Source organism: Canis lupus, chromosome 27 (genome assembly GCF_048164855.1).
Source record: "Canis lupus baileyi chromosome 27, mCanLup2.hap1, whole genome shotgun sequence".
NCBI classification, from domain to species: Eukaryota; Metazoa; Chordata; class Mammalia; order Carnivora; family Canidae; genus Canis; species Canis lupus.
The window spans coordinates 36,940,688-36,953,988 of record NC_132864.1 but is presented as its reverse complement, the minus strand read 5'-3'; the positions used below and the strand labels follow the sequence as shown (position 1 = coordinate 36,953,988).

Genomic DNA, 13,301 nt, shown 5'->3' with positions numbered 1-13,301 from the left:
GTCTCCGGAATCACACCTGGGCTGCAAGTGGCCCTAAACCGCTGCGCCACCGGGGCTGCCCAGGAAAGGGTTTTAAAAGCAGAAAGGAGGTAGAAAAAGGAAATTATGCCAAAAATGTATTGTTTCCGGTGAAGACACCTCCTAAAGAGGACAGAATAGGTCCACTGGGCAGATTATTTTATTAGTGCTGACCATGTAATTCCATATTAAGTAGTTAAAGATTACACTATTGGGATGGTGGTCAAAGCTGCCATTAGGTTAGATATTTAAGTCTTAGTTTTCTTTCTTTTTTTTTTATTTATGATAGTCACAGAGAGAGAGAGAGAGAGAGAGAGGCAGAGACACAGGCAGAGGGAGAAGCAGGCTCCATGCACCGGGAGCCCGACGTGGGATTCGGTCCCGGGTCTCCAGGATCGCGCCCTGGGCCAAAGGCAGGCGCCAAACCGCTGCGCCACCCAGGGATCCCAAGTCTTAGTTTTCTTACGTGAGGTTCAGCATGAGTGAGTCCCTTTTGGGTCTGCTGTCTCTTTTTTAACAACTATGAAAACATCATGGGTGCTGGCTGCCCTGACTTGGGTCACAAACACATGCCTGCACAAAAGGGCTTATTTTCTGTTTGGACCATATGCTGTTCTGCTGTGTATTTCAGATACAGAAATTGACCCCATTCCTTACCTGTGAATCCCACAAAAGCTGGGAATCGAGGGAGGGCACATCGCAGGGACTATGACCCCTCTGCCCAGATGGGACTCCTGACCTGCTGTCTGGGATGTCTCACTGCTGTTGTCTGATGGCTTTTCAGGATGAGGGCAGCAATACCCTGATCATCTGACTCTCCATCGCTCCCCTTCCCCCAGTACACACACAGGAGGAAGGCAGTATAACTTAAAAGCTGTTGTCAGAGAAAGATTAATCTTTTCTAGGACTGGTTACATAATCAGGACAAAAGAGGTGGAAGGTTATGCAAACCCATTAGAAATTGTCGCAACTTCAGGATTTTAACCCAATCATTTCCGTAACATGATATATCTTTCTGGTTAAGTCATACAAAAATGTCTTTCTGTGTCCCTCATGAATACATTAAAAAAAAAAAAACTGAAAGAAGAAACCATCCAGCATATTAAGATGGTCTTGATGGTTAGTGGGCTTTCTTGTGATCAGCTAAGTCCAGGATCCCAAAAAAGGCATAACTGAGATCAGTACTGCATACTGGTCTCATCCAGTCGTGTGGGGTTCTACTGATAATAATTTTGCTGTGAAGACACCTCGGCCAAGGACTGAGGGGTAGACTGCACAGAAAAGTTAATATAACAGGCCTGATTGCTATTCTTTGAAAGGTCTGCTTTCAAGGTTGGCTCTCCATTGGGGTATATTCTGGGAGGCTTCCCATCATTATTAACTTCAGACCATCAAGAGTAGCTCACTGTACCTAAATTGTTGGTCCAACCAATATGGTTTATTCTTTCCTCTTGGGAGTCTGGAATTTGGACATGTGCCAGGCACGGGATCAAGAAAAACCCCCAAGAAAAGCCCTGGGCAAAGTCTCTAATGAGCTTCTCTAGTTGGCAATATCCCACACACGTTGTCACAGCTCATCGTTGGGACTAATTAAGCATACCCTGTGTGACTTCAACGGCAGGGGATTCTAAAGGCTTGTACCGGGTTCACCTGGACCTTGCCTCATGGGGAGCTTCAACACAGAAGCTGAAAATGGCCCTGTTTGCAGGCCTATCTCATCCAAAGCCTGGGAGTTTGCTTTCTTCAACCCCTCACTGTCCTGTTAGACCAGAGTTATGGAACAGATCCTTCCAGGAGGGCCTGATCTCGGGGCTCGGACTGAGCACTGTCACAGTGTTGGAAGTTTCAAGGTAGCAAGGAGGACAGGAAGTGGGTGCAGGGGCCGGTCAGGAGAAGGGTGTCACATACAAAAGGTAGAAAGATTGACGCATGTGCCTATTTGGGGAGTCAAATTTAGTGACATAACAAATATCATTCTATTGGGCCCACATATGAGATATATACAAACCTGAAGGAACATTATGCTGAAGGAATTACAAGTAGATGATGGACTTTGTAGCAATATGAAAATGAGCACGCCAAGCAGTGATAAAGGGACGCCAGGGTAGCTCAGCAGTTGAGCGCCTGCCTTCGGCCCAGGGCGGGGTCCTGGGGTCCCGGGATCGAGTCCCACACCGGGCTCCCTGCATGGAGCCTGCTTCTCCCTCTGCCTGTGTCTCTGCCTCTCTCTCTCATGAATAAATAAATACAATCTTTAAAAAACAAACACAAAAGCAGCAATAAAAATACAAGTAGAAAGAAGGAAGCTAACATCTAATTGAGGCACAGGGCTCAGTGATTTTATATAGATATTTTGAAAGTTATGTCTTACAACAGACCTGAGTCTGAGTGGAGGAATTAGCACGTTTGATAGCAAAGGACACCAGGACTCAAAGAAGTTCATAACATGCTCCAGGTCATGTAGCTATTGAGTGACAGAGTCAGGATTTAAACTCAGGTTTTTTTGTATCACGCCCTCCATATTCTCAGCAAGCACGTATAGGTGCCCCACCCCAACACCGCCATATAACCCTTCACTTCCTCCTCCCTGCCCACCCCCCCCCCCCCCCCGCCCTGTATACAGCACACACACTTCAAGCCCAAAGAAGCCGAGGTGTGCATGTATAAAACTCATCAGTGACCTCCAGGAGATGCTGAGTTGTGCTTTCCTGATAGTGAGCCTCCTAATTTTAGGGGTCCTTGCAACCTGAATAGGCTAAGGATTCCCTCAAATCATCATGTTCAGGTTCAGTTTTCTTGCTTGACAGTTCTTCCCTCAATCTCTCTGCTCACATATTATACTGATAGCAGGAAGAAGAAACAGGCCACACTCCCTGAACACTTTGTTTGGAAATCTCAACTAAATAGCCAAGTTCATGGTACAAAGTCTGCCTTCCACACACCTGCAGGCCATAATTTATTTTATTTATTTATTTTTTTTGCAGGCCATAATTTATCTAAATTTCTGCCACTATGCATCTGGACCCTCCTTGCTGTCTGTCAGGATTCTTTTCTTTCTTTCTTTGAAAGCTTTTATTTATTTATTCATGATAGAGAGAGAGAGAGAGAGAGAGAGAGAGAGGCAGAGACACAGGCAGAGGGAGAAGCAGGCTCCATGCAGGGAGCTCAATGTGGGACTTGATCCCGGGTCTCCAGGATCACACCCTGGGCTGAAGGTGGCTGTAAACCACTGAGCCACCCGGGCTGCCCAAGGATTCTTTTCTTTAGAAGGGACAGAAACTCAGTTCCAAGTGGTTTAGGGCAAACGAGGGATTTCCTGGAAAACTCCAGTTGTCAATAAGGGAGAGGTACAGCTGGCCCACAGGGGAACTGGGATCAGGAGCTGGTTTTCTTCCCAACTCTCCTTCTCTGTGACTAAGCTGCCTTCTCTCAGGCCAGCCTGCCCGCTGAGCTTGAAATTGAGAGCAAGGCGCGGGCGGCCCCAGCTTAGGAAGCCCACGTTCGCCTCCTGTCCCCGAACCGCAACTCCAAATATCCCAGGGAAGCCCTCTGAAGCCGCCTGCTTAGGTCGGGGCCCAGAGGACGGGTTCCCCCCAGATCCGGCTAGAGCACGGGGCGGCCTCGGGGATCACATCCAGGGGCGGGTGAGGGTCGAGACGAGAAGGTGGAGGGACGCTTAGCTGTGGGCTGTCGACCCCCGGCCCGGAGGCCGGGCATTTCCCACCGACGCCGACCCGCAGCTCGCACCACGGCAGCCCTGCGGGTGGGCAGCTCCCACTGCCGCCGATTCTTCCCTGAATCCTGCCTCCAGCCCGCGCTCCCGGCAGCCTGGGCCACACCCGCCAGTGCGCCACCCCCCGGGGGACCTCAGCGACCCCCGCGCGGCCGGACCGCGGCGCCCGCAGCAGCACTCGCAGGCGGGTGGGGGTGGGGGTGGGGGTGGGGGTGGGGGTGGGGGTGGGGGTGGGGGCCGGGGCGGGCGGAGCCCCGGGGGGCGGAGCCGCGGGCCCTATAACCCCGGCGGCCCGCTCCGCCGCCCGCCGCCCCCCCGCCCCGCCATGGGCCTGGAGCTGTACCTGGACCTGGTGTCCCAGCCCTGCCGCGCCGTCTACATCTTCGCCAAGAAGAACGGCATCCCCTTCGAGCTGCGCCCCGTGGACATATTCAGAGGTGGGCCGGGCGGCTCTTGGGGGTCCCTGTCCCCGCCCCTCCCCCACCCTGGCCCCGCCCCTCCCCCACCCTGGCCCCGGCCCCGCAGCCTCCGCACCTTCCGGAGGAGAACAAAGACAAAACAAATGTAGATTAAAATTAAATTTCCATACAATTTGTAGCCCCTTGACCAGTGCTTGAGACGGGCCGCGTCGGCCCTTCCTCCCAGAACGCTCCCCGTCTCCTTGTTACTGCTTTGCTAGAGGGAAAAGGGCAACCTTAGCTTGACAATAGCCAGGCCTCCAGGATCCCGTAAGTCTTCTTTAACATGAGAAAAACCTTTTGGAAACTTCGTCTTTACCCTCCCCCAAATTAAAAGTATATAACTCTTCACTCCTTGAACCCCGACGTGGGACTCGATCCCGGGTCTCCAGGATCACGCCCTGGGCCGAAGGCGGCGCTAAACCGCTGAGCCGGTCAGAATTTTTTTTTTAAGATTTTATTTATGTATTTGAGAGACAGCGAGAGGGAAAGGCAGAGGGAGAGGGAGAAGCAGAGTCTCAGCTGAGCAGGAAGCCAGAGGTGGAGCTCGATCCCAGGACCCAGGGGTTAGTTAGGACCCGAGCCATCCAGGTGCCCCTCAAGAATTTTTTTTTTTAAAGATTCTATTTATTTATTCTTGAGAGACACGGAGAAAAAGAGACAAAGACATAGCCAGAGGGAGAAGCAGGCTCCCCCTCAGGGAGTCCAATGTGGGACTCCATCCAGGGACTCCAGGATCATGCCCTGTGCCAAAGGCAGGTGCTCAACCGCTGAGCCACCCACGTGTCCCTAACCTACCTTTCTGCTGGAAGCTAGTACATGGCCGGAATTATAATAAGATCTAGAAACTTAGTGTCCCCTCTTTAATCCTATTCTTTTTATTTTTTTAAAGATTTTATTTATTTGTGATAGACACAGAGAGAGAGAGAGCGGCGCAGAGACACAGGCAGAGGGAGAAGCAGGCTCCATGCCAGGAGTCCGACGTGGGACTCGAGCCTGCAGGCGCCAAACCGCTGAGCCACCCAGGGATCCCCCATGATTCCTATTATTATTCAAAATTGTCTTTCTTGGGCATGGGACAGCCACCTAAGCTGGAGCAGGGAGTGTGCCTCTCCCTCTGCCCCTCCCCGCATTCGTGCTTGCGCACTCTCTTAAATAAATAAAACCTTAAAAACAAAACAAAATCAAACCTGGAGCACCTGGGTGGCTCTTTTGGTTAAGCGTCTGCCTTCGGCTCAGGTCATGATTTCAGGGTCCCAGGATCCAGCCCCACATCCCACTCCCAGCTCAGCAGGAAGTATACAACTCCCTCTCCCTCTGCCCCTACCTCAGTTCCTTTTCTCTCTCTAATAAATAAAATCTTAAACACACACACACACACACAACTGGGGATCGTTTCCTAGGTAAGTTGTCTGTAAAGACTATGTGTGTTGGATTGTTGCTTAGACCATGGTGCCTCTCTATCTTAACTATTCTCCGTCAATGTCCCCTACTATTTAAATATGAAAGCGGGTCATTTCACTTTGTAAGATTTTCCTAATGTTTCTCCTGGGTTAAAAAGGCGGGTTCAGGGGAGCCCAGGTGGCTCAGCTGTTTAGCGCCACCTTCGGCCCAGGGCGTGACCTTGGAGACCTGGGATCGAGTCCCACATCTGGCTCCCTGCATGGAGCCTGCTTCTCCCTCTGCCTGTGTCTCTGTCTCTCTCATGAATAAATAAATAAAATCTTAAAAAAAAAAAAAAAGTGGGTTCTTCATGGCTCCATATTTTGGAGTCCAGTCATGGCATCTACTTGTAGCATAGTAGGCAATGGGGAAGCAGGTTTTTGTTTGTTTGTTTGTTTTTTGGAAGCAGGGTTTTAGAAGGTGGGAGGGGAGATGCCAGCATCCATTCTATAGGGCTGGGTGGTGCTCATAATCGTTTCCTTCAAAGGATTCCTCTGGTCTCTTTGACACCAGGAACCGCTGACATATCCTGTGTGATATAATACCTGGGAGTTGGAGTGTGGGGATTCCTTGGACTTTCTCTCCTTTTTTAGAAGTATGGGATCTTCGCTTCCCAAGGAGTCTCCTTTGGGGTGCCTTTTTTTAATCCCTTGGAAACTATTCACATTGCACGATTTAAGAAAAAGAAGTCTGATCTCCTGTAATAGTCCATGGCCTCCGTACTCCTTAGAGAGGAGGAAAAATGGCCCATTAATGGGACACTAAACTTCTGTATGATCTGTTAGATCTCTTCTGCAGGAAACAGGGCAAATGGATGGAGGTAGGCATGGCCCTAAATCAGGAACCTGACCCAAGGACCTCTCATGGAACGTGTTTGGCTGCTAACCAGGCTAACAAGCGCCTCCCAATATATTGGATACATGGTTGTCTAAACAGGCCTCCTCCTCCTCCTCCTAATAAACCCAGATTGCTGGAGGAAACCCAGGCCATTTGTGATGAAGGGATGTTGACTCTCACTGTTCCTCCTAATAGACCCCGGTTATTCTTGTATGGGGCTGGAGGGGGCCTCTCGCTCATTCATTTCCCGGGTTAATGGCTATGATAATTGGAGCGAATTGTCTCTGTTTAGTCTATCTCGGGATGGGGACTTTAAGGAATATTCCCAAGCAGCGCTGAAACTCCTTTTGTTTCAGGCAAGCTCCCTGTCTCCTCTGGCCCAACGTGGGACTGCGTATTTTCACTTGTTAGTGGCAAGAAAACCACCACCATGTGTGCTCTCTGAGCTGATGAGCTTCAGAACTGGGGTCCTTTCTCTGCCCTCTGGGCTTTTATTGGCCTCCAGCCTCCCTGGTGGCACCTCACCTCTTCTGTCTCCCTCTCCCCCTGTTTCTCTACCACCTTGGGTGCTGTCTGCCAAACTGGCTCTTATACCATCCTGTGCCTGTGGCGCCACTGGTTCCTGCTCCTACCCTCACTGCCAAGGAGTGAGGAGCACCCCCTTGGACTTAGACCACCCACTTCAGATTTCCCCACCAGTATCCCAGGTAGAAATGGACAATGGGGAAAGTCGATTGATTTCAGAGTGGAAGCGGGGGTATTCACACTAATTTAAGTTTGTTGGCTTAGGGACGCCTGGGTGGCTCAGCGATTGGGTGTCTGCCTTAGGCTTAGGGGCTCAGGGCGTGATCCTGGAGAGACACAGAGAGAGGCAGAGACAGACAGAGGGAGAAGCAGGCTCTGCGGGGATCCTGATGCGGGACTGATCCCAGGATCCAGGACTGATCCCAGGATCCCCGATCACGACCTGAGCCAGAGGCAGAGGCTCAACCACTGAGCCACCCAGGTGCCCCGCCTTTGGAATCTCTTGCTGCCACCTTGGTTAACTACATAAGTTTTGTAATGATCTGTAATCCTATTTACGCATGTGCTTCGTTAGCTTACTTGAGAAGCATTGTTTAAAAAAAAAATAATGATAAGCCTTAGCTTATGTTGTTTGGGTAAGTGCTATTCTAGAGATTATACACAATTCCTAAAGTTTTAATATGTTGGTATAAGACCATCACTTGATATTGTGATTATTGAGGTGTTATTTGTCACAGAAGTAACTGGTTTTCCTTGTCAGCTAGTATTACACACACACACACACACACACACACACACACACACAAATAATAAACTAAAGTATCTTTAGCCATGTTCATTTTGAGTCTTTGTCATTTATGGATATTGTTCTGGTGCTCTTGCAAAATGTGTTAAATTAAAAGTCATTAGAAGGGCTTTGGATAAATACAGGATTTTGATTTCTTTAAAATCATAATAAAGCTAAAGTGGGTAAGAATTTCCAGAACTAACTAAAAAAGCTGCATTCAAACTGAGCACGAATTAACAGGACTAAATGAACTGAGGAAGATGATTATAGTTTTGGTGACTCCTGTTTGAAATGTTCTTGGTTCTCTGTTTTACTCTTCCAGATTAAGGAAACTTTTAGATATCCGTGATATACAGAAATAGGATAAAATATTCCTTTGTGAACACATTGAAGCATTTAACTTTTTTGTACCTGAACCCTCTGAAATTCAGAAACTGTCAGTGACTGGGGCACCTGGGTGGCTCAGTGGGTTAAGCATCTGACTCTTGGTTTGGGTTCACCTGGTGATCTCAGGGTCACGAGATTGAGCCCCACCTCCGGCTCTGTGCTCAGCATGGAGTCTGCTTGAGATTCTCTCTACCTCTCTCTGCCTTTCCTGCTCATGTTCTCTCCCTCTCTCTCTTAAATAAATAGATTTAGATATTTAAATAGGTAAGCAGATAGATAAATAAATTTTAAAGGTGCTTCTATTAAAGCACGGGGATAGGACCATATGGAGAAAGGGCTGCTCTGGGCTTATAAGGTGCAACTGATGATATATTTTGGACTTGGGTGGCGTGTAGAGATAAAGGGAGTCCCTAAAGGGACTTCTGTAGGTCAAAGAAGACTTAGAGGATCCTGGAGGTCTGGTATTGATTGTCAGAGTTAGGTTGCTTTTTACCTCTAGCAAAGCATTAACTTTAAGGCAGTTGTGAATTCTTTGAGGAAAGTCACACTCTGCCCGTCTCAGGTATTTTTTGGAAGGGCTGCAAATTGTGAGGAAATGTGATTTTATCTGCATTTCTTTTGCCTTTGCTCTCTGGTATCTCCCACTGGAGACTGCCCTCTGCTGTGTGGCCGTGGACAGGCCGCAGACCCTCTCTGAACCTTAACTTTCACTCTGAGAAGGAGGATAATGTTACTTTTCTATGGAATGAGGAGTAAATGCTGAACTGGATTTTCACAGTTCCTGCCTTGAGAGCCTGTATTTGAAGTCCTGAAGCCCTGGGATACCTGGGTGGCTCAGCGGTTGGACGGAGCCCCAGGATCGAGTCCCACGTCGGGCTCCCGGTGCATGGAGCCTGCTTCTCCCTCTGCCTGTGTCTCTGCCTCTCTCTCTCTCTCTCTCATATTTCTCATGAATAAATTAATGAAATCTTAAAAAAAAAAAAAGTCCTAAAGCCCTAAAGACCCTGGGGAGCTGGCCACCAGGGGAGAGTTTAGAGGTGGGAACCGCGGAGGCCTCTCTGGCTCCCTGCCCCCTGCCCTCCCGGGGCCTGGTCAGCTAACCCCCCTGCGCCCCGACCCCTCAGCTGCCCTGGGACCGGGCGGGGCAGGGAGGCTGCCCTCACCCCTGACCCGAGGCCCAGCCTGGCCCAGGGCTCGCTGGGGACGACAGGGAGAGCGCAGAGCCTCGGTTCTTGGCTCTAAGCTTTGCTGACTTCTTCCTCCACAGGGCAGCTCGTGAGCAAGGATTTCTCCCAGATTAACAACCTGTGCAAGGTCCCTGCCCTCAAGGATGGGGACTTCATCTTGAGCGAAAGGTGCTTCCCCCCCAGGCCCAGCCCTCTTGCCTCCAGTGCTTCCTACCCCCTCGCCCCAGCCCCCAGCCCACCTGGCCTCTGGCTGGCCTGCCCTGTGCCAGAGGACCCTGTGGGGCAGGCGAGGGCAAAGGGAAGGGTAGAGCTGGGGCTGGGGGTGACCAGGATGTTAGGGGGCTGACGCAGCATCGCTCTTACCCCTCTTGTCTTCAGCCTCTCCTTCTGGACCCCAGGGCCTTCCCATCCCCAGATTGAAGGGCACTAGAAGAGGACATGGGGACATTTGTCCAGTTCGATAGAGCAGGTTCAACAAACGGAGGCTGAAAGGGCCTCTCCTGGCTCCTCAGGCTGCTCTCCAGAGTCACCTCCAGGGGACACCTCAGGGCCAGCCACCAGGCAGGTCGAGGACAAGAGGTTGGGCGACTACAGGCATGACGGCCCGAGGACCTGTCAGAGGGGACCCACGACAGATCCGAGGACATGCTTCCCCTCCTGGGCCTCAGCCCATACACTTGAACATGCAGGGGCCTTGATGCAAGATTCCAGAGGCCCAGAGAGCCTTTTCTGAGCCTCAGACTAGTTACTTAATGATTCTGAACCTTAGCTTCCTCACGTGCAGCTGGGATGACAAATCTCCAGCTCACAGGGCGGCTGCCACTGTATCACAGGGATGAAAGGGCAAAGCAGACGGTCTGGCCAAGCATCCATGCTAGAGACAGCCAAGGACGGAGACACGGGAGGGCAGAGTCGGGGGAGACCAGAGGCAGTGCCCAGGGAGCTGCAGATGGGGGGGAGGCCCAGAGGAGCCCCAGAGCCCCACTGAGGCATGGGACCCAGGATCCTCACCGCCACCGCTCCTCCCTTCTCCCCAGCACTGCCATCTTGATATACCTGAGCAGCAAGTACCCGACGGCGGACCACTGGTACCCCTCCAACCTCCAGGCCCGTGCCCGCATCCATGAGTACCTGGGCTGGCATGCCGACTGCGTCCGTGGCACCTTCGGCGTGCCCCTTTGGACTCAGGTGAGGAGAGCCATCTGCGGGGTGTTGGCTGCCGGGGACCTGGGGGTGGGGGTGGGGACCACACCTGAGCCCACCCTTTGCCCATCAGGTGTTGGCACCGCTCATTGGGGTCCACTTGCCTGAGGAGAAGGTGCAGCGTAACAGGGCCGCCATGGACCGGGCGCTGCAGGAGCTAGAGGACAAGTTCCTGAGGGACCAGGCCTTCCTCACAGGCCAGCACGTGACACTGGCCGACCTCATGGCACTGGAGGAGCTGATACAGGTGTGAGCATGGCCGGTGGAGCAACATCTGTGGACAGCATCCCTCCTGTCGCCACCCTCACTAGACAGAAATGCTGAGGCCTAGAGAAAGCTGGGAATTTGCCCAGAATTGCAGAGCAGGTTTCTGTCTAAACTGGTGCTTTTGCCCTGACTTTCTGCTTCTCTCCTGTGTGTGGTGTTTCACGCAGGTGCTCTTGGGCCGAGACTGGCCACATGGTGCTGGGCCTCAGCTAAGGGGTGGGAAAGGGACCTGACACCTGTGCCAGTGGTCCTGGCATTGGGGCCTCAGGATCACTGTAACCTTCCCATCGTTTGTCCCTGCAGCCTGTGGCCGTTGGCTTTGACCTCTTTGAGGGACGGCCGAAACTGACAGCATGGCGTGAGCGACTGGAGGCTTTCCTGGGTATGGATCTCTGCCAGGAGACCCATGGTCTCATCCTGAACATCTTGGAGCAGGCGGCCAACAAAAAGATCCCGGACCCTGCCCCAGAAGTCTATCCTTATATGCTGCTTCGTATTTCCAGGATCCCCTGAGGAGTCTGGAATGGGAGCTGATGGTTGTAGCCCAGGAGATTAGCAATAAAGATTCCTTCTTAGTCTCCTACTTGTCCTTTTCAATTCTTTCCATCTGGCCTTAGTCTTTTGTTTCTGGCTCCTGGAGGAGCTCTGCACAGGTAGGACACCTAATGTCCTTGGCAGTGCTTATTCTCATGTGCAGGAGTTCTAATCAATAGACGACTAAAATCCACCATATATAAAGAGCTCTGAAAATTCAACAGCACGAAGAACAAAATCAACTTAAAATCAACAAATGTCATTGGTCTTTTACTTTTAATTTTTTCTATTTTTTAAAAGATTGTATTTATTTGTTCATGAGAGACACAGAGAGAGGCAGAGACACAGGCAGAGGGAGAAGCAGGCTCCATGCCAGGAGCCCAACATGGGACTCGATCCTGGGACTCCAGGATCACGCCTTGGGCCAAAGGCAGGCACTGAACTGCTGAGCCACCCAGGGATCCCCTCCTTGGTCTTTTTATTTTTTATTTTTATTTATTTATTTATTTTGGTCTTTTAAATGTAATGAAGACTCAGGGTGCCTGGGTGGCTCAGTCGGTTAAGTGTCTGGCTCTTAATTTCAGCTCAGATCATGATCTCAGGGTCAGAGATTGAGTCCTGCATCAGGCTTATACTCAGTGCAGAGTCTGCTTGTCCCTCTCCCTCTGTGCCTCACCCCACTTGCATACACTCTCTTTCTCTCTAATAAATAAAGCCTTAAAAAGATATAGTGAAGACTCAGACACTTGAATAAGAAACCAAGAATTATTGGTTTTATTACACAGTCATATGTATATAATCAAAGTATGTTCAGTAACACTCCTCATAGTTAACCAAAGTAACCTCACAGATAACAAGTCAATATATAAGATTGTTACTAGGGCAACAAAATGTTCAGAAATCAATTAGAATGACTAAAAAAAAAAAAAAAAGAATGGCAAACTACTAAAGGATATAGATGATATTTCAAGGGCTACAGTAATTTTTTTAAAGATTTTATTTACTCATGAGAGACACACAGAGACAGAGACACGGGCAGAGGGAGAAGCAGGCTCCATGCAGGGAGCCCAATGCAGGACTCAATCCTAGGACCCCAGGATCAGCCTGAGCTGAAGGCAGATCAACCGCTGAAGCTCAACCGCTGAGCCACCCAGGCAACCCAAAACGGGGTACTTTCCAAGTGTTAGGAGCCATTTGCATTTTTTCTCCTGTGACCCTCTTGTGTCATTTGTGAAGGGCCCTGATACCCAAGCATCGTGTTTGGGATACGGATGGATAAGCATCTTTGAGTCCTCTACCCTAATCGAGGTTGACGTTGGCACAGCAGCGAAGGCCCCTGACCTGACCCAGCTGTTGCTGGCTTCCCTGAGATGTTCTGGGGGCTCAACCATTTGAGCCCCTCTCTTGTAGCCCGTATGTCTGCCCTATGGGCCTGGAGATGGGCTCCTTCCCATATCCCTGCTTTAGATCTCATCTCTCAGTTGTTGAACGCATGCCCACCAAAGCCCTGCTCCTGTTTTCCTTTCTTCCTATTTGTACACCTTTCTATTTTATGCTAGTGTGACTGCACCCAAGTTCACCTGTCCAACACACAGCAGAGCCCATCACCGAGACATCGAGTGTGTGGCAAGGAAAGCATTTATTCGAAAGGCTACCACACAAGGATACAAGGGACAAGGCTCACACCTTCTCAAGTGTTGGTGAGGATGTGGAGAAAAAGGAACCCTCGTGTACTGTTGGTGGGGATGCAGACTGGTGCAGCCACTCTGCAAAACAGTCCAGATGTTCTTCAAAAAGTTAAAAACAGAGCCAGCATATGGTCTAGTAATTCCACTGCTGGGTATTTACCCAAAGAATATAAAAACATTAATTCAAGATTTTATTTATTTAAGAGAGAGAGAGAACACAAGCAAGGAAGAGGG

The 13,301-nt window shown here is 50.3% G+C and overlaps 1 protein-coding gene across 2 annotated transcripts in view; it reads left to right on the top strand.

Moving 5' to 3' along the window:
- LOC140619676 (glutathione S-transferase theta-2B-like) overlaps window positions 1–11,428 on the top strand; it is a 32,421-nt gene extending 20,993 nt beyond the window's left edge. The window contains exons 1-5 of one of the 2 annotated variants that reach the window (XM_072803459.1): window positions 4,014–4,188; window positions 9,456–9,543; window positions 10,413–10,563; window positions 10,652–10,825; window positions 11,149–11,428. In XM_072803459.1, coding sequence (XP_072659560.1) covers window positions 4,077–4,188; window positions 9,456–9,543; window positions 10,413–10,563; window positions 10,652–10,825; window positions 11,149–11,358 — 735 coding nt within the window. In that variant the 5' untranslated portion in view covers window positions 4,014–4,076 and the 3' untranslated portion in view covers window positions 11,359–11,428. Of the gene's footprint in view, window positions 1–4,013; window positions 4,189–9,455; window positions 9,544–10,412; window positions 10,564–10,651; window positions 10,826–11,148 lie in introns of those variants that run through there. The other variant, XM_072803460.1, reaches the window with a different exon arrangement.
- Window positions 11,429–13,301: the final 1,873 nt, after the last annotated feature.